Consider the following 16,720-nt stretch of genomic DNA (forward strand, 5'->3'; position numbering starts at 1 on the left):
GGGGCTCCCCTGCACTGACCTGTCCCCCTCGTCATTTTGGGGGGGATATCCCGGCATTTTGGGGCTCCCTGCAGTGACCCGCCCCCTCCTCGTTTTGGGGGGATATCCCGGGAATTTTGGGGGTCTCCCCGATTTTTGGGGTCTCCCTCATTTCAGGGGGTGTCACCCCAGATTCCGGGGGTCCCCCCCTGACTGACCCCCCCCCCTTCCCCTCTCTCCGCAGCCCCTCCCCCCCCCGCCGCGCCCCTCCTCGCCCATCCCCCTCCTGCCCCCCCCCAAAAAGCGCCGCAAGACCGAGGAGCCCCCCCCCGCCCCCCCCCCCGCCAGCCCCCCCGGCAGCCCCTCCCCCCGCCCTCCCCAAGCCCCCCCCTCCTCCCCCTCCCCGCCGCAGAGACCCCCCCACGCCCCCCCCCCTCCCCCCCCCCACCCCCACCCCTCCCCCCGCCGCCCCGCCCCCCCCCCCGCCCGGTCTCCAACCTCCCGGCCGACCACGCCTCGCTGGTCAAGAGCTGGGGGGGGGGCGGGGGCGACGACCCCCCCTCCGCGGGTGGGGGTGGGGGCGGGGTGACCCCCCCCCGCCGCCCCCCGCCCCGCCGCCCCCCGCCCCGCGCCCCCGCCGAGCACCTGGGGGCGTCCTCGCTGCTGGAGCTGGCACGGGGCGGGCAGAGCGCCCCCCAGCGCTGCCCCCACAACCGGCACCGGTACCGGCACCGGGGGGGACCTGGCGGTGCTGGCCGCCATCGCCCTGACCCACGGCGACACCGACGGCTCCGACAGCAGCGACGGCTCCGGGGGCACCCCCGACACCCCCCCGGGACCCCCGCCGGGACCCCCCCCGGGACCACCACCGGGACCCCCGGTGCTGCTGGAGCACAACTACGCCATGCCCCCGGCGCGGGCAGCACACGGGCCCTGCCTCGAGGAGGTGCTGGAGGCGCCCGAGGAGGTGGTGGCCGAGCTGCCACCGGTCACCGACACGGCCACCGCGGGGCCACCACCGCCACCGCCGCCACCGCGGCGCAAACGGCACCGCGCGCCGCCGCCGTCCTCCTCCAGCGACAGCGAGGATGAGGAGGGTGACAGCAGTGACAGCAGCAGTGACAGTGACAGCGAGGAGGGTGGCAGGCGGTGGCTGCGGCCGCGGGGTGGCACGGCGCTGTCCCCGCCGGCGGGCGCGGTGGCGTTCGCGCCGCGCAGCGAGTTCGAGCAGATGACGATCCTGTACGACATCTGGAGCGCCGGGCTGGACGCCGAGGACGCGCGGTTCCTGCGGATGACCTACGAGAGGCTGCTGCAGCAGGACGGAGCGGCACACTGGCTGAACGACACGCACTGGGTGCCGCACACAGATATCCTTGGGGACAGCTGGGGACAGCTGGGGACAGCTGGGGACATGGGGACAGCTGGGGACAGCTGGGGACATGGGCTGAACGACACGCACTGGGTGCCGCACACCGATATCCTTGGGGACAGCTGGGGACATGGGGACAGCTGGGGACATGGGCTGAACGACACGCACTGGGTGCCACACACCGATATCCTTGGGGACATGGGGACAGCTGGGGACAGCTGGGGACATGGGGATGGGCTGAACGACACGCACTGGGTGCCGCACACAGATATCCTTGGGGACAGTGGGGACAGCTGGGGACAGCTGGGGATGGACGTGGGGATGGGCTGAACGACACGCACTGGGTGCCACACACAGATATCCTTGGGGACATGGGGACATGGGGACAGCTGGGGACATGGGGATGGGCGTGGGGATGGGCTGAACGACACGCACTGGGTGCCACACACAGATATCCTTGGGGACATGGGGACAGCTGGGGACAGCTGGGGACATGGGCTGAACGACACGCACTGGGTGCCACACACAGATATCCTTGGGGACATGGGGACATGGGGACAGCTGGGGACATGGGCTGAACGACACGCACTGAGTGCCGCACACAGATATCCTTGGGGACAGTGGGGACATGGGGACAGTGGGGACAGCTGGGGACAGCTGGGGATGGACGTGGGGACGGGCTGAACGACACGCACTGGGTGCCACACACCGATATCCTTGGGGACAGCTGGGGGACATGGGGACAGCTGGAGACAGCTGGGGGGATGGGCTGAACGACACGCACTGGGTGCCACACACCGATATCCTTGGGGACAGCTGGGGACATGGGGACAGCTGGGGATGGACGTGGGGATGGGCTGAACGACACGCACTGGGTGCCACACACCAATATCCTTGGGGACAGCTGGGGACAGCTGGGGACGTGGGGACAGCTGGGGATGGGCGTGGGGACGGGCTGAACGACACGCACTGGGTGCCACACACCGATATCCTTGGGGACAGGTGTTGGGGACACAGGGACAGGTGTTGGGGACATGGGGACAGGTGTTGGGGACTCAGGGACAGGTGTTGGGGACGCAGGGACAGGTGTTGGGGACGCAGGGACAGGTGTTGGGGACACGGACAGGTGTTGGGGACACAGGGACAGGTGTTGGGGACACAGGGACAGGTGTTGGGGACGCAGGGACAGGTGTTGGGGACACAGGGACAGGTGTTGGGGACGATCCACTCGGGTTGGTGGGAGCGAGTGCTGGGGGTGCCGGGCTCTCTTCCCCCCTCACCTGGGGTGTCCTCATGTCCTTGTCCCTCTGTCCTTGTCCTTGTGTCCATTCTTCCGGCGTCCTTGTCCCTGTGTCCCTTGTCCTGGTGTCCTTGTCCTGGTGTCCTTGTCCCGGTGTCCTTGTCCCAGTGTCCGTTGCCCTCGCTGTCCATTGTCCCAATTGTCCCGCTTGTCCCTGTGTCCCTTGTCCCAGTGTCCTTGCCCTGGTGTCCTTGTCCCTGTGTCCGTTGTCCCGGTGTCCTTGTCCCTGTGTCCCTTGTCCCAGTGTCCTTGCCCTGGTGTCCTTGTCCCTGTGTCCGTTGTCCTGGTGTCCTTGCTCTGGTGTCATTGTCCTGGTGTCCTTGTCCTGGTGTCCTTGTCCTGGTGTCCCTTGTCCTGGTGTCCTTGTCCTGGTGTCCGTTGTCCTGGTGTCCTTGTCCCTGCATCCTTGTCCCAGTGTCCTTGTCCCAGTGTCCTTGTCCCGGTGTCCGTTGTCCTGGTGTCCTTGTCCCGGTGTCCCTTGTCCTGGTGTCCTTGTCCCGGTGTCCGTTGTTCCTGTGTCCTTGTCCCAGTGTCCTTGTTCCTGTGTCCTTGCCCTGGTGTCCTTGTCCCTGTGTCCGTTGTCCTGGTGTCCTTGTCCCTGTGTCCCTTGTCCCAGTGTCCTTGCCCTGGTGTCCGTTGTTCCTGTGTCCCTTGTTCCTGTGTCCTTGTCCCAGTGTCCGTTGCCCTCGCTGTCCATTGTCCCAGTTGTCCCGCTTGTCCCTGTGTCCCTTGTCCCGGTGTCCTTGTCCCAGTTGTCCCGCTTGTCCTGGTGTCCTTGTCCCTGTGTCCCTTGTCCCAGTGTCCTTGCCCTGGTGTCCGTTGTTCCTGTGTCCCTTGTTCCTGTGTCCTTGTCCCAGTGTCCGTTGCCCTCACTGTCCATTGTCCCAGTTGTCCCGCTTGTCCTGGTGTCCGTTGTCCCGCTTGTCCCGGTTGTCCCTGTGTCCCTTGTCCTGGTGTCCTTGTCCTGGTGTCCTTGTCCCTGTGTCCTTTGTCCTGGTGTCCTTGTCCCTGTGTCCCTTGTCCCTGTGTCCCTTGTCCTGGTGTCCTTGTCCCTGTGTCCTTGTCCCGGTATCCTTGCCCCGGTGTCCGTTGTTCCTGCGTCCTTGTCCCTGTGTCCCTTGTCCTGGTGTCCCTTGTCCTGGTGTCCCTTGTCCTGGTGTCCTTGTCCCTGTGTCCTTGTCCCAGTGTCCGTTGCCCTCGCTGTCCATTGTCCTGCATGTCCTGGTTGTCCTTGTCCTGGTTATCCCACTTGTCCCGGTTCTCCCGGTTGTCCTTGGTGTCCCGGTTGTCCTTGGTGTCCCCATGTCCTTATCCTGCTTGTCCCATTTGTCCTTGGTGTCCCGGTTCTCCCGGTTGTCCTGCTTGTCCCGGTGTGTCCCTGTTGTCCCCGTGTCCTTATCCTGGTTCTCCCAGTTGTCCCAGCTGTCCTTGTCCCTCTGTCCCTGTGTCCTGCTTGTCCCGGTGTGTCCCGGTTGTCCCGGTTCCCCCGGCTGTCCCCGTCCCCCTGTCCCTGTGTCCCAGTTCCCCCGGTGTGTCCTGGTTGTCCTTGGCGTCCCCGTCCCCGTGTCCCGGTTCCCCTGGTTGTCCCCGTCCCCCTGTCCCTGTGTCCCGGTTGTCCTTGTCGCTGTGTCCCGATTGTCCCAGTGTGTCCTGGTTGTCCTTGGTGTCCCTGTCCCTGTGTCCTGGTGTGTCCCAGTTGTCCTTGGTGTCCTGGTTTCCCTGGTTGTCCCTGTCCTCGTGTCCCGCTGTGTCCCGGTTGTCCTTGGTGTCCTGGTTCCCCTGGTTGTCCCTGTCCCCGTGTCCCGGTGTGTCCCAGTTGTCCTTGGTGTCCCTGTCCCTGTGTCCCAGTGTGTCCCAGTTGTCCTTGGTGTCCCAGTCCCCCCGGTTGTCCCTGTCCCTGTGTCCCGGTGTGTCCCGTTGTCCTTGTTGCTGTGTCCCGATTATCCCAGTGTGTCCCAGTTGTCCTTGGTGTCCCGGTTCCCCCGGTTGTCCCCGTCCCCGTGTCCCGGTGTGTCCCGTTGTCCTTGGTGTCCCAGTTCCCCTGGTTGTCCCTGTCCCCGTGTCCCGGTGTGTCCCGTTGTCCTTGGTGTCCTGGTTCCCCTGGTTGTCCCTGTCCCCGTGTCCCGCCGTGTCCCGTTGTCCTTGTCGCTGTGTCCCGATTGTCCCAGTGTGTCCCGTTGTCCTTGGTGTCCCAGTCCCCCTGGTTGTCCCTGTCCCTGTGTCCCGGTGTGTCCCGTTGTCCTTGTCACTGTGTCCCGATTGTCCCGGTGTGTCCTGGTTCCCCCGGTTCCCCTGGTTGTCCCTGTCCGTCCCCGGTGTGTCCCAGTTGTCCTTGGTGTCCCCGTCCCCGTGTCCCAGTGTGTCCCAGTTGTCCTTGGTGTCCCAGTTCCCCCGGTTGTCCCCGTCCCCGTGTCCTGGTGTGTCCCAGTTGTCCTTGGTGTCCCAGTTCCCCCGGTTGTCCCCGTGTCCCGGTGTGTCCCGTTGTCCTTGACTCTGGTGGCACTGACGAGGACGAGCAGCCCGCGCCGGCGGCGCCGGTGGCCCGAGAGCCGCGAGCACCGGACGGGCAGCGCGCGCAGCGAGGGCTGGTACCCCATCAGCCGGCGCGAGAAGGCGCGCTACCTGCGGCCCTGCCCCGCGCCCCGCCCCGACCCCGACGCACCTGACACACAGGTGAGTCACCCTGACACTGACGCTGTCCCTGCCCCGCGCCCCGCCCCGACCCCGACGCACCTGACACACAGGTGAGTCCCTGATATCACTGTGACACTGTCACTGTGACACTGACACTGCCCCGCCCTGACCCCGACGCACCTGACACCCAGGTGAGCCCCCGGGGACACTGTGACACTGTCGCTGTCACACTGACACTGCCCCACCCTGACCCCGACGCACCTGACACACAGGTGAGCCCTGGTGTCACTGTGACACTGACACTGTCCCTGCCCCGTGCCGCGCCCCGACGCACCTGACACCCAGGTGAGCCCCCGGGGACACTGTGACACTGTCGCTGTCACACTGACACTGCCCCGCCCCGACCCCGACGCACCTGACACACAGGTGAGCCCCTGTGACACTGTGACACTGACACTGTGACACTGACACTGCCCCGCCCCGCCCCCAACGCACCTGACACACAGGTGAGCCACCGTGACACTGTGACACTGACACTGTGACACTGTCACTGCCCCGCGCCCCGCCCCGACCCCGACACACCTGACACCCAGGTGAGCCCCCGGGACACTGTCAGTGTCCCTGCCCCGCGCCCCGCCCCGACCCCGACGCACCTGACACACAGGTGAGCCCCCGTGACACTGTCAGTGTCACTGCCCCGCGCCCCGCCCCGACCCCGACGCACCTGACACACAGGTGAGCCCCCGGGGACACTGTGACACTGACACTGCCCCGCCCCGACCCCGACGCACCTGACACACAGGTGAGTCACCGTGACACTGTCACTGTGACACTGACACTGCCCTGCCCCGACCCCGACGCACCTGACACCCAGGTGAGCCCCCGTGACACTGTCAGTGTCACCGTGTCACTGCCCCGCGCCCCGCCCCGACCCCGACGCACCTGACACACAGGTGAGCCCCTGGTATCACTGTGACACTGTCACTGTGACACTGACACTGTGACACTGACACTGCCCCGACCCCGACGCACCTGACACACAGGTGAGCCCCCGGGGACACTGTGACACTGTCACTGTGACACTGTCACTGCCCCGCGCCCCGCCCCGACCCCGACGCACCTGACACACAGGTGAGTCACCGTGACACTGTCACTGTCCCTGCCCCGTGCCCCGCGCCCCGCCCCGACCCCGACGCACCTGACACACAGGTGAGCCCCGGTGTCACTGTGACACTGTCACTGTGACACTGTCACTGTCCATGCCCCGCGCCCCGCCCCGACGCACCTGACACGCAGGTGAGCCCCGGTGTCACCGTGACACTGTCACTGTGACACTGACACTGCCCCGCGCCCCGCCCCGACGCACCTGACACACAGGTGAGCCCCTGGGGACACAGTGACACTGTCACTGTGTCCTCGGTATCCCTGTGACACTGTCACTGTCCCTGCCCCGTGTCCCGCCCCGACCCCGACGCACCTGACACCTAGGTGAGCCGCGGGGCATCTGTGACACTGTCACTGTCCCCTGGGTGTCCCCTGACGCTGTCCCTGTCCCCTCACGCTGTCCCTGTCCCCACAGGGTCCCAACCGCGTGCTGTCGGAGCGGCGCTCGGAGCAGTGTCCCCTGCGTGTCCCCTCAGTGTCCCCTGACACTGTCCCTGTCCCCTGGGTGTCCCCTCAGTGTCCCCTGATGTCCCCTCACACTGTCCCTGTCCCCTGGGTGTCCCCTCAGTGTCCCTTGGTGTCCCCTGACACTGTCCCTGTCCCCGCAGGGTCCCAACCACGTGCTGTCGGAGCGGCGCTCGGAGCAGTGTCCCCTCACACTGTCCCTGTCCCCTGGGTGTCCCCTGGGTGTCCCTGGGTGTCCCCTCACACTGTCCCTGTCCCCTGGTGTCCCCTCACACTGTCCCTGTCCCCGCAGGGTCCCAACCACGTGCTGTCGGAGCGGCGCTCGGAGCAGTGTCCCCTCACACTGTCCCTGTCCCCTGGGTGTCCCCTGGGTGTCCCTGGGTGTCCCCTCACACTGTCCCTGTCCCCGCAGGGTCCCAACCGCGTGCTGTCGGAGCGGCGCTCGGAGCAGTGTCCCCTCAGTGTCCCCTGGGTGTCCCCTCACGCTGTCCCTGTCCCCTGGGTGTCCCCTCAGTGTCCCCTGGTGTCCCCTGACGCTGTCCCTGTCCCCGCAGGGTCCCAACCGCGTGCTGCCGGAGCGGCGCTCGGAGCAGTGTCCCCTGATGTCCCCTCACACTGTCCCTGTCCCCGCAGGGTCCCAACCGCGTGCTGTCGGAGCGGCGCTCGGAGCAGTGTCCCCTGGGTGTCCCTGGGTGTCCCCTCACACTGTCCCTGTCCCTTGGTGTCCCCACACTCTGTCCCTGTCCCCGCAGGGTCCCAACCACGTGCTGTCGGAGCGGCGCTGGGAGCACTGTCCCCTGGGTGTCCCCTGGGTGTCCCTGGGTGTCCCCTCACACTGTCCCTGTCCCTTGGTGTCCCCTGATGCCATCCTGTCCCCGCAGGGTCCCAACCGCGTGCTGTCGGAGCGGCGCTCGGAGCAGCGGCGCCTGCTCAGCGCCATCGGCTCGGCCGCGCTGCCGGACAGCGACCTGCTCAAGCTCAACCAGCTCAAGGTGGGGCCTTGTGCCACCCCCTGTGTCACCCTGTGTCACCCCGTGTCACCTTGTGTCACCCCCTGTGCCACCCCGTGTGCCACCCCCTGTGCCACCCCCTGTGCCACCCCCTGTGTCACCCCGTGCCACCCCGTGTCACCCCGTGTCACCCCCTGTGCCACCCTGTGTCACCCCGTGTCACCCGGTGTCCCTTGTGCTGTTCCTGTGCCACCCGTGTCCTCTGTGTGCTCCGTGCACGCGTTCCCGCTGTCTCCACCCTGGTGACATGTCCCCCTGTCCCTGTGTCCCTGCATCCCCGCTGTCCCCACCCTGGTGACATGTCCCCCTGTGTCCCTGCATCCCCGCTGTCCCCACCCTGGTGACATGTCCCCCTGTCCCCACACACTGTCCCCCCCCGCTGACCTGTCCCCCTGTCCCGTGTCCCCCTGTCCCCCCACGCTGTCCCCACCCTGCTGACCTGTCCCCCTGTCCCATGTCCCCACACACTGTCCCCACCCCGCTGACCTGTCCCTCTGTCCCCCCGTGTCCCCCCATGCTGTCCCCCCCCACTGACCTGTCCCCCTGTCCCGTGTCCCCCCACGCTGTCCCCCCCGCTGACCTGTCCCCCTGTCCCTCCGTGTCCCTCTGTCCGGCAGTTCCGGACAGTCCCCTCACGCTGTCCCCCCCACACTGACATGTCCCCCTGTCCCCCTGTCCGTGTCCCTCTGTCCGTCAGTTCCGGAAGAAGCGGCTCCGCTTCGGCCGCAGCCGCATCCACGAGTGGGGGCTGTTCGCCATGGAGCCGATCGCGGCCGACGAGATGGTCATCGAGTACGTGGGGCAGAACATCCGACAGGTGAGTGTCACCTGTGTCACCTGTGTCACCAGGGTCCCCTCAGTGTCACCAGAGCCCCCTCGGTGTCACCAGAACCACCCAGAACCACCCAGTGTCCCCTGAGCCCCCCCTGAGCCCCCCCAGTGTCCCCAGACGAGATGGTCATCGAGTACGTGGGGCAGAACATCCGACAGGTGAGGGTCACCTGTGTCCCCAAGGGTCACCAGGGTCCCCTCGGTGTCACCAGAACCACCCCGTGTCCCCTGAGCCCCCCAGTGTCCCCAGACGAGATGGTCATCGAGTACGTGGGGCAGAACATCCGCCAGGTGAGGGTCACCTGTGTCACCAGGGTGTCACCAGGGTCCCCTCGGTGTCACCAGAGCCCCCCAGTGTCCCCTGAGCCCCCCCAGAGCCCCCCCAGTGTCCCCTGACGAGATGGTCATCGAGTACGTGGGGCAGAACATCCGGCAGGTGCGTGTCACCAGGGTCCCCCCTCGGTTTCCCCAGAGCCCCCCACAGTGTCACCAGGGTCCCCCCAGTGTCCCCAGACCCCCCCCAGTGTCCCCAGACCCCCCCAGTGTCCCCAGAGCCCCCCAGTGTCCCCAGACCCCCCAGTGTCCCCCCCAGACCTTCACCCACCCTGTTTCCCTCCTGCCCCCACGGTTGGACACGAGCGCCCCGCCCCTGCCAGCAGCACCCCGGGGTGACACCGGGGTCACTCCAGGATGTCCCCAGGGGGTGGCCCCGCGGTGACACCGGGGTCACTGCAGGATGTCCCCAGGTGGTGGCCCCGCGGTGACAGCGGGGTCACTCCAGGATGTCCCCAGGGGGTGGCCCCACAGTGACACCGGGGTCACTCCAGGGTGTCCCCAGGTGGTGGTCCCATGGTGACACCGGGGTCACTCCAGGATGTCCCCAGGGGGTGGCCCCGCGGTGACACCGGGGTCACTCCAGGATGTCCCCAGCTGGTGGCCACACAATGACACCAAGGTCACTCCAGGATGTCCCCAGGGGGTGGCCCCGCGGTGACACCGGGGTCCCTCCAGGATGTCCCCAGGTGGTGGCCCCAGGCGGTGACACCGGGGTCACTCCAGGATGTCCCCAGGGGGTGGTCCCGTGGTGACACCGGGGTCACTCCAGGATGTCCCCAGGGGGTGGTCCCGTGGTGACACCGGGGTCACTCCAGGATGTCCCCAGGTGGTGGCCCTGCGGTGACACCGGGGTCACTCCAGGATGTACCCCAGGTGGTGGCCGTGGCCGCTGCCATGGCCCCAGGTGTCCCCCAGGTGGTGGCCCCTGTCCCTCAGGTGGTGGCTGTGCCCACTGCGGTGGCTCCAGGATGTCCCTCAGGCGGTGGCCCCACAGTGACACTGTGTGACCCCGGGTGTCCCCCAGGTGGTGGCCCCTGTCCCTCAGGTGGTGGCCGTGCCCACTGCGGTGGCTGCAGGGTGTCCCTCAGGTGGTGGCCCTACTGTGACACCGGGGTCACTCCAGGGTGTCCCTCAGGTGGTGGCCCTACCGTGACACCGGGGTCACTCCAGGATGTCCCCAGGTGGTGGCCGCTGTCCATCAGGTGGTGGCTGTGCCCACTGCGGTGGCTCCAGGATGTCCCTCAGGTGGTGGCCGTGGCCGCTGAGGTGGCTCCAGGGTGTCCCTCAGGCAGTAGCTCCAGGGTGGCCCCACGGTGGCTGCAGGGTGTCCCTCAGGCCGTGGCCTTACCGTGACAGAGGGGTCACTCCAGGATGTCCCCCATGTGGTGGCTGTGGCGGTGGCTCCAGGTTGTCCCTCATGTGGTGGCCCCGCAGTGGCTGCAGGGTGGCCCTGTGGTGACACCAGGTGACCCTGGGTGTCCCCAGGTGGTGGCTGTGCCCACCGCGGTGGCTGCAGGGTGTTCCTCAGGTGGTGGCCTTACCGTGACAGCGGGGTCACTCCAGGATGTCCCTCAGGTGGTGGCTGACATGCGGGAGAAGCGCTATGCCCAGGAGGGCATCGGCAGCAGTTACCTGTCCCCAGGCAGTGGCAGCAGGGTGTCCCTGAGGCAGTGGGCCCAGGTGGCCCCAGGTGACCCCAGGTGACCCCAGGTGTGTCCCCAGGTGGTGGCTGACATGCGTGAGAAGCGCTATGCCCAGGAGGGCATCGGCAGCAGTTACCTGTCCCCAGGCAGTGGCAGCAGGGTGTCCCTGAGGCGGTGGCCCTGTGGTGACCCCAGGTGACCCCAGGTGACCCCAGGTGACCCCAGGTGTGTCCCCAGGTGGTGGCTGACATGCGTGAGAAGCGCTATGCCCAGGAGGGCATCGGCAGCAGTTACCTGTCCCCAGGCAGTGGCAGCAGGGTGTCCCTGAGGTGGTGACCCCGTGGTGACCCCAGGTGACCCCAGGTGACCCCAGGTGTGTCCCCAGGTGGTGGCTGACATGCGGGAGAAGCGCTATGCCCAGGAGGGCATCGGCAGCAGTTACCTGTGCCCAGGCAGTGGCAGCAGGGTGTCCCTGAGGTGGTGACCCCGTGGTGACCCCAGGTGACCCCAGGTGACCCCAGGTGTGTCCCCAGGTGGTGGCTGACATGCGGGAGAAGCGCTATGCCCAGGAGGGCATCGGCAGCAGTTACCTGTCCCCAGGCAGTGGCAGCAGGGTGTCCCTGAGGCGGTGACCCCAGGTGACCCCAGGTGTCCCCAGGTGGCCCCAGGTGACCCCAGGTGTGTCCCCAGGTGGTGGCTGACATGCGGGAGAAGCGCTATGCCCAGGAGGGCATCGGCAGCAGTTACCTGTCCCCAGGCAGTGGCAGCAGGGTGTCCCTGAGGTGGTGACCCCAGGTGACCCCAGGTGACCCCAGGTGTGTCCCCAGGTGGTGGCTGACATGCGGGAGAAGCGCTATGCCCAGGAGGGCATCGGCAGCAGTTACCTGTCCCCAGGCAGTGGCAGCAGGGTGGCAGCAGGGTGTCCCTGAGGTGGTGACCCCAGGTGACCCCAGGTGACCCCAGGTGTGTCCCCAGGTGGTGGCTGACATGCAGGAGAAGCGCTATGCCCAGGAGGGCATCGGCAGCAGTTACCTGTCCCCAGGCAGTGGCAGCAGGGTGTCCCTGAGGCGGTGTCCCTGTGGTGACCCCAGGTGGCCCCAGGTGACCCCAGGTGTGTCCCCAGGTGGTGGCTGACATGCGGGAGAAGCGCTATGCCCAGGAGGGCATCGGCAGCAGTTACCTGTCCCCAGGCAGTGGCAGCAGGGTGTCCCTGAGGTGGTGGGCCCAGGTGGCCCCAGGTGGCCCCAGGTGACCCCAGGTGTGTCCCCAGGTGGTGGCTGACATGCGGGAGAAGCGCTATGCCCAGGAGGGCATCGGCAGCAGTTACCTGTTCCGCGTGGACCACGACACCATCATCGACGCCACCAAGTGCGGGAACCTGGCGCGCTTCATCAACCACTGCTGCACGGTGAGCGGGGGTAACGAGGGGTTAATGAGGGGGGTTAATGATGGGGTTAATGAGGGTTAATGAGGGGTTAATGAGGGGGGTTAATGAGGGGTTAATGAGGATTAACGAGGGGTTAACGAGGGGTTAATGATCTGGGGTTAATGAGGGGTTAATGAGGGGGGTTAATGACCTGGGGTGAATGAGGGGTAACGAGGGGTTAATGATCTCAATGAGGGGTTAATGATCTGGGGTTAATGAGGGGTTAATGAGGGTTAACGGTCTGGGGTTAATGAGAGTTAACGAGGGGTTAATGAGCGGGGTTAATGAGGGTTAATGAGGGGTTAATGACCTGGGGTTAATGAGGGGTTAATGAGGGGTTAATGATCTCAATGAGGGGTTAATGATCTGGGGTTAACGAGGGGTTAATGAGGGTTAATGAGGGGGGTTAATGAGGGTTAAAGGTCTGGGGTTAATGAGGGGGGTTAACGAGGGGTTAATGAGGGTTAACGAGGGGTTAATGAGGGGTTAATGAGGGGGGTTAACGAGGGGTTAATGAGGGGGGTTAATGAGGGTTAAAGGTCTGGGGTTAATGAGGGGGGTTAATGAGGGGTTAATGAGGGGTTAATGATCTGGAGTTAATGAGGGGTTAATGAGGGTTAACAAGGGGTTAATGATGGGGTTAATGATGGGGTTAATGAGTGGGAGTTAGTGAGGGATTAATGAGGGGTTAATGAGGGGTTAATGAGGGGTTAATGATCTGGGGTTAATGAACTGGGGTTAATGAGGGATTAATGAGAGGTTAATGAGGGTTAATGATCTGGGGTTAATGATCTGAGGACAGCAGGGGTGGCAGCAGGGAGCTGGGGCATTCCTGGGGTGCAGAGGGGCAGTTTTGGGCCATTTCTGGGGTGCAGGGGCAGTTTGGGACATTCCTGGGGTGCAGGGGGGCGGTTTGGGGCATTTCTGTGGTGCAGGCGCAGTTTTGGGGCATTCCTGGGGGGCAGGGGCAGTTTTGGGGCATTCCTGGGGGGCAGGGGCAGTTTTGGGGCATTCCTGGGGGGCAGGGGCGGTTTTGGGGCATTCCTGGGGGGCAGGGGCAGTTTTGGGGCATTCCTGGGGTGCAGGGGCGGTTTGGAGCATTCCTGGGGTGCAGGGGTGTTTTGGGCCATTTCTGGGGTGCAGGGGTGTTTTGGGGCGTTCCTGGGGTGCAGTTTGGGGTGTTCCTGGGGTGCAGGGGCAGTTTTGGGGCATTCCTGGGGTGCAGAGGGGCAGTTTTGGGGCACTCCTGGGGTGCAGGGGCGGTTTTGGGGCGTTCCTGGGGGGCAGTTTGGGGCGTTCCTGGGGTGCACGGAGCAGTTTTGGGGCATTCCTGGGGGGCAGGGGCAGTTTTGGGGCATTCCTGGGGTGCAGTTTGGGGCATTCCTGGGGGGCAGGGCTGTTTTGGGGCATTCCTGGGGGGCAGGGGCAGTTTTGGGGCATTCCTGGGGGGCAGGGGCAGTTTTGGGGCATTCCTGGGGTGCAGGGGCGGTTTTGGGGCGTTCCTGGGGGGCAGTTTGGGGCATTCCTGGGGTGCAGGGGCAGTTTTGGGGCGTTCCTGGGGGGCAGTTTGGGGCATTTCTGGGGTGCAGGGCTGTTTTGGGGCGTTCCTGGGGTGCAGGGGCAGTTTTGGGGCATTCCTGGGGTGCACAGAGGGGTGGTTTGGGGCGTTCCTGGGGGGCGGTTTGGGACATTCCTGGGGGGCAGTTTTGGGGCATTCCTGGGGTGCAGGGGCAGTTTTGGGCCATTCCTGGGGGCATGGGGCAGTTTTGGGGCGTTGCTGGGGTGCGTGGGGCAGTTTTGGGGCGTTGCTGGGGGGCAGTTTTGACTCACCCCGTGCCCCCAGCCCAACTGCTACGCCAAGGTGATCACCATCGAGGCGCAGAAGAAGATCGTCATCTACTCGAAGCAGCCGATCGGCGTCAACGAGGAGATCACCTACGACTACAAATTCCCCATCGAGGACACCAAGATCCCCTGCCTGTGCCGCACCGAGAGCTGCCGTGGCACCTTGAACTGACCCTCTGCTAGCCCAGGTGGGCCTTGGATAGCCCAGGTGGGCCTGAGTGAGCCCAGGTGGTCCTGAGTGAGCCCAGCCAGGTCAGCCAGCCCAGCCAGGTCAGCCAGCCCAGCCTGTGCCGCACCGAGAGCTGCCGTGGCACCTTGAACTGACCCTCACCTAGCCCTCAGCTAGCCCAGATGGGCCTTGGATAGCCCAGGTGGGCCTGAGTGAGCCCAGGTGGTCCTGAGTGAGCCCAGCCAGTCCAACCAGCCCTCAGCCAGTCCAGCCAGCCTGGCCCGTGCCTGTGCCGCACCGACAGCTGCCGTGGCACCTTGAACTAGCCCTCAGCTAGCCCTCTGCTAGCCCAGGTGGGCCTTGGATAGCCCAGGTGGGCCTGAGTGAGCCCAGCCAGTCCAACCAGCCCAGCCAGGTCAGCCAGCCCAGCCCGTGCCTGTGCCGCACCGAGAGCTGCCGTGGCACCCTCAACTAGCCCAGATGGCCCTCTGCTAGCCCAAATGGGCCTTGGATAGCCCAGGTGGGCCTTGGATAGCCCAGATGGTCCTGAGTGAGCCCAGCCAGGTCAGCCAGTCCAACCAGCCTTCAGCCAGGTCAGCCCGTGCCTGTGCCGCACTGAGAGCTGCCGTGGCACCCTCAACTGATCCTCAACTAGCCCAGATGGGCCTTGGATAGCCCAGGTGGGCCTTGGATAGCCCAGGTGGTCCTGAGTGAGCCCAGCCAGTCCAGCCAGTCCAACCAGCCCAGCCATCCCTGGCCTGTGCTGCACCGAGAGCTGCCGTGGCACCTTCAACTAGCCCTCTGCTAGCCCAGCCGGCCCTCTGCTAGCCCAGAGGGCCCTTGGATAGCCCAGCTGGCCCTTGGATAGCCCAGATGGCCCTTGGATAGCCCAGATGGGCCTTGGATAGCCCAGGTGGGCCTTGGATAGCCCAGATGGGCCTTGGATAGCCCAGGTGGGCCTTGGATAGCCCAGATGGGCCTTGGATAGCCCAGATGGGCCTTGGATAGCCCAGATGGGCCTTGGATAGCCCAGCTGGGCCTGAGTGAGCCCAGCCAGTCCAACCAGCCCAGCCAGCCCAGCCCGTGCCTGTGCCGCACCGAGAGCTGCCGTGGCACCTTGAACTGACCCTCTGCTAGCCCAGATGGGCCTTGGATGGCCCTCAGCTAGCCCAGGCAGCCCTCTGCTAGCCCAGATGGGCCTTCAGCTAGCCCAGCCAGCCCTCAACCAGCCCAGCCAGCCCAGCCCGTGCCCGTGCCACACCGAGAGCTGCCGTGGCACCCTCAAATGATCCTCTGCTAGCCCAGCCGGCCCTCAACCAGCCCTCAGCTAGCCCAGTGTCCCTCAGCTAGCCCAGTGTCCCTCAGCTAGCCCAGCTGTCCCTCAGCTAGCCCAGTGTCCCTCAGCTAGCCCAGCTGTCCCTCAGCTAGCCCAGTGTCCCTCAGCTAGCCCAGCTGTCCCTCAGCTAGCCCAGCTGGCCCTCAGCTAGCCCAGCTGTCCCTCAGCTAGCCCAGTGTCCCTCAGCTAGCCCAGCCAGCCCCCAGCTAGCCCAGCCAGCCCCCAGCTAGCCCAGTGTCCCTCAGCTAGCCCAGCTGTCCCTCAGCTAGCCCAGCTGTCCCTCAGCTAGCCCAGTGTCCCTCAGCTAGCCCAGCTGTCCCTCAGCTAGCCCAGTGTCCCTCAGCTAGCCCAGCTGTCCCTCAGCTAGCCCAGTGTCCCTCAGGTAGCCCAGCTGTCCCTCAGCTAGCCCAGCCAGCCCTCAGCTAGCCCAGGTGTCCCTCAGCTAGCCCAGCCAGCCCTCAGCTAGCCCAGCTGTCCCTCAGCTAGCCCAGCTGTCCCTCAGCTAGCCCAGCTGGCCCTCAGCTAGCCCAGCCAGCCCTCAGCTAGCCCAGTGTCCCTCAGCTAGCCCAGCCAGCCCTCAGCTAGCCCAGCTGTCCCTCAGCTAGCCCAGTGTCCCTCAGCTAGCCCAGTGTCCCTCAGCTAGCCCAGCTGTCCCTCAGCTAGCCCAGCTGTCCCTCAGCTAGCCCAGTGTCCCTCAGCTAGCCCAGTGTCCCTCAGCTAGCCCAGTGTCCCTCAGCTAGCCCAGTGTCTCTCAGCTAGCCCAGCTGTCCCTCAGCTAGCCCAGTGTCTCTCAGCTAGCCCAGCTGTCCCTCAGCTAGCCCAGCTGTCCCTCAGCTAGCCCAGCTGTCCCTCAGCTAGCCCAGTGTCCCTCAGCTAGCCCAGCTGTCCCTCAACTAGCCCAGGGAGCCCTCAGCCAGCCCAGCCAGCCCTCAGCTAGCCCAGCCAGCCCTCAGCTAGCCCAGTGTCCCTCAGCTAGCCCAGCCAGCCCTCAGCTAGCCCAGTGTCCCTCAGCTAGCCCAGTGTCCCTCAGCTAGCCCAGCCAGCCCTCAGCTAGCCCAGTGTCCCTCAGCTAGCCCAGTGTCCCTCAGCTAGCCCAGTGTCCCTCAGCTAGCCCAGCCAGCCCTCAGCTAGCCCAGCTGTCCCTCAGCTAGCCCAGCCAGCCCTCAGCTAGCCCAGTGTCCCTCAGCTAGCCCAGCTGTCCCTCAGCCAG

The 16,720-nt window shown here is 65.8% G+C and overlaps 1 protein-coding gene across 10 annotated transcripts; it reads left to right on the top strand.

The window, feature by feature from the left end:
• The first annotated feature begins 542 nt into the window (after positions 1–542).
• On the top strand, positions 543–15,637 carry LOC311165995 (histone-lysine N-methyltransferase SETD1A-like). Of its 10 annotated transcripts, XR_014616976.1 has the most exons (8): positions 543–1,349; positions 5,155–5,324; positions 7,796–7,906; positions 8,622–8,741; positions 12,005–12,142; positions 14,004–14,193; positions 14,357–14,396; positions 14,559–15,637. XR_014616976.1 is itself a non-coding variant. In XM_084227489.1 (7 exons), exons 1-6 carry the CDS (start codon positions 884–886, stop codon positions 14,175–14,177), a joined length of 1,179 nt encoding a protein of 392 aa, XP_084083615.1. In that variant the 5' UTR covers positions 543–883; the 3' UTR covers positions 14,178–14,193; positions 14,528–15,637. The 10 variants fall into 10 exon arrangements, 3 of the variants coding, with proteins under 3 accessions (XP_084083615.1, XP_084083614.1, XP_084083613.1); XR_014616970.1 differs by having other exon boundaries at positions 14,004–14,854; positions 15,208–15,637; XR_014616971.1 differs by having other exon boundaries at positions 14,004–14,694; positions 14,835–15,637.
• The last annotated feature ends 1,083 nt before the right edge of the window (positions 15,638–16,720 follow it).

The sequence above is a fragment of the Fringilla coelebs genome (assembly GCF_963513975.1).
Source record: "Fringilla coelebs genome assembly, contig: SCAFFOLD_286, whole genome shotgun sequence".
NCBI lineage: Eukaryota > Metazoa > Chordata > Aves > Passeriformes > Fringillidae > Fringilla > Fringilla coelebs.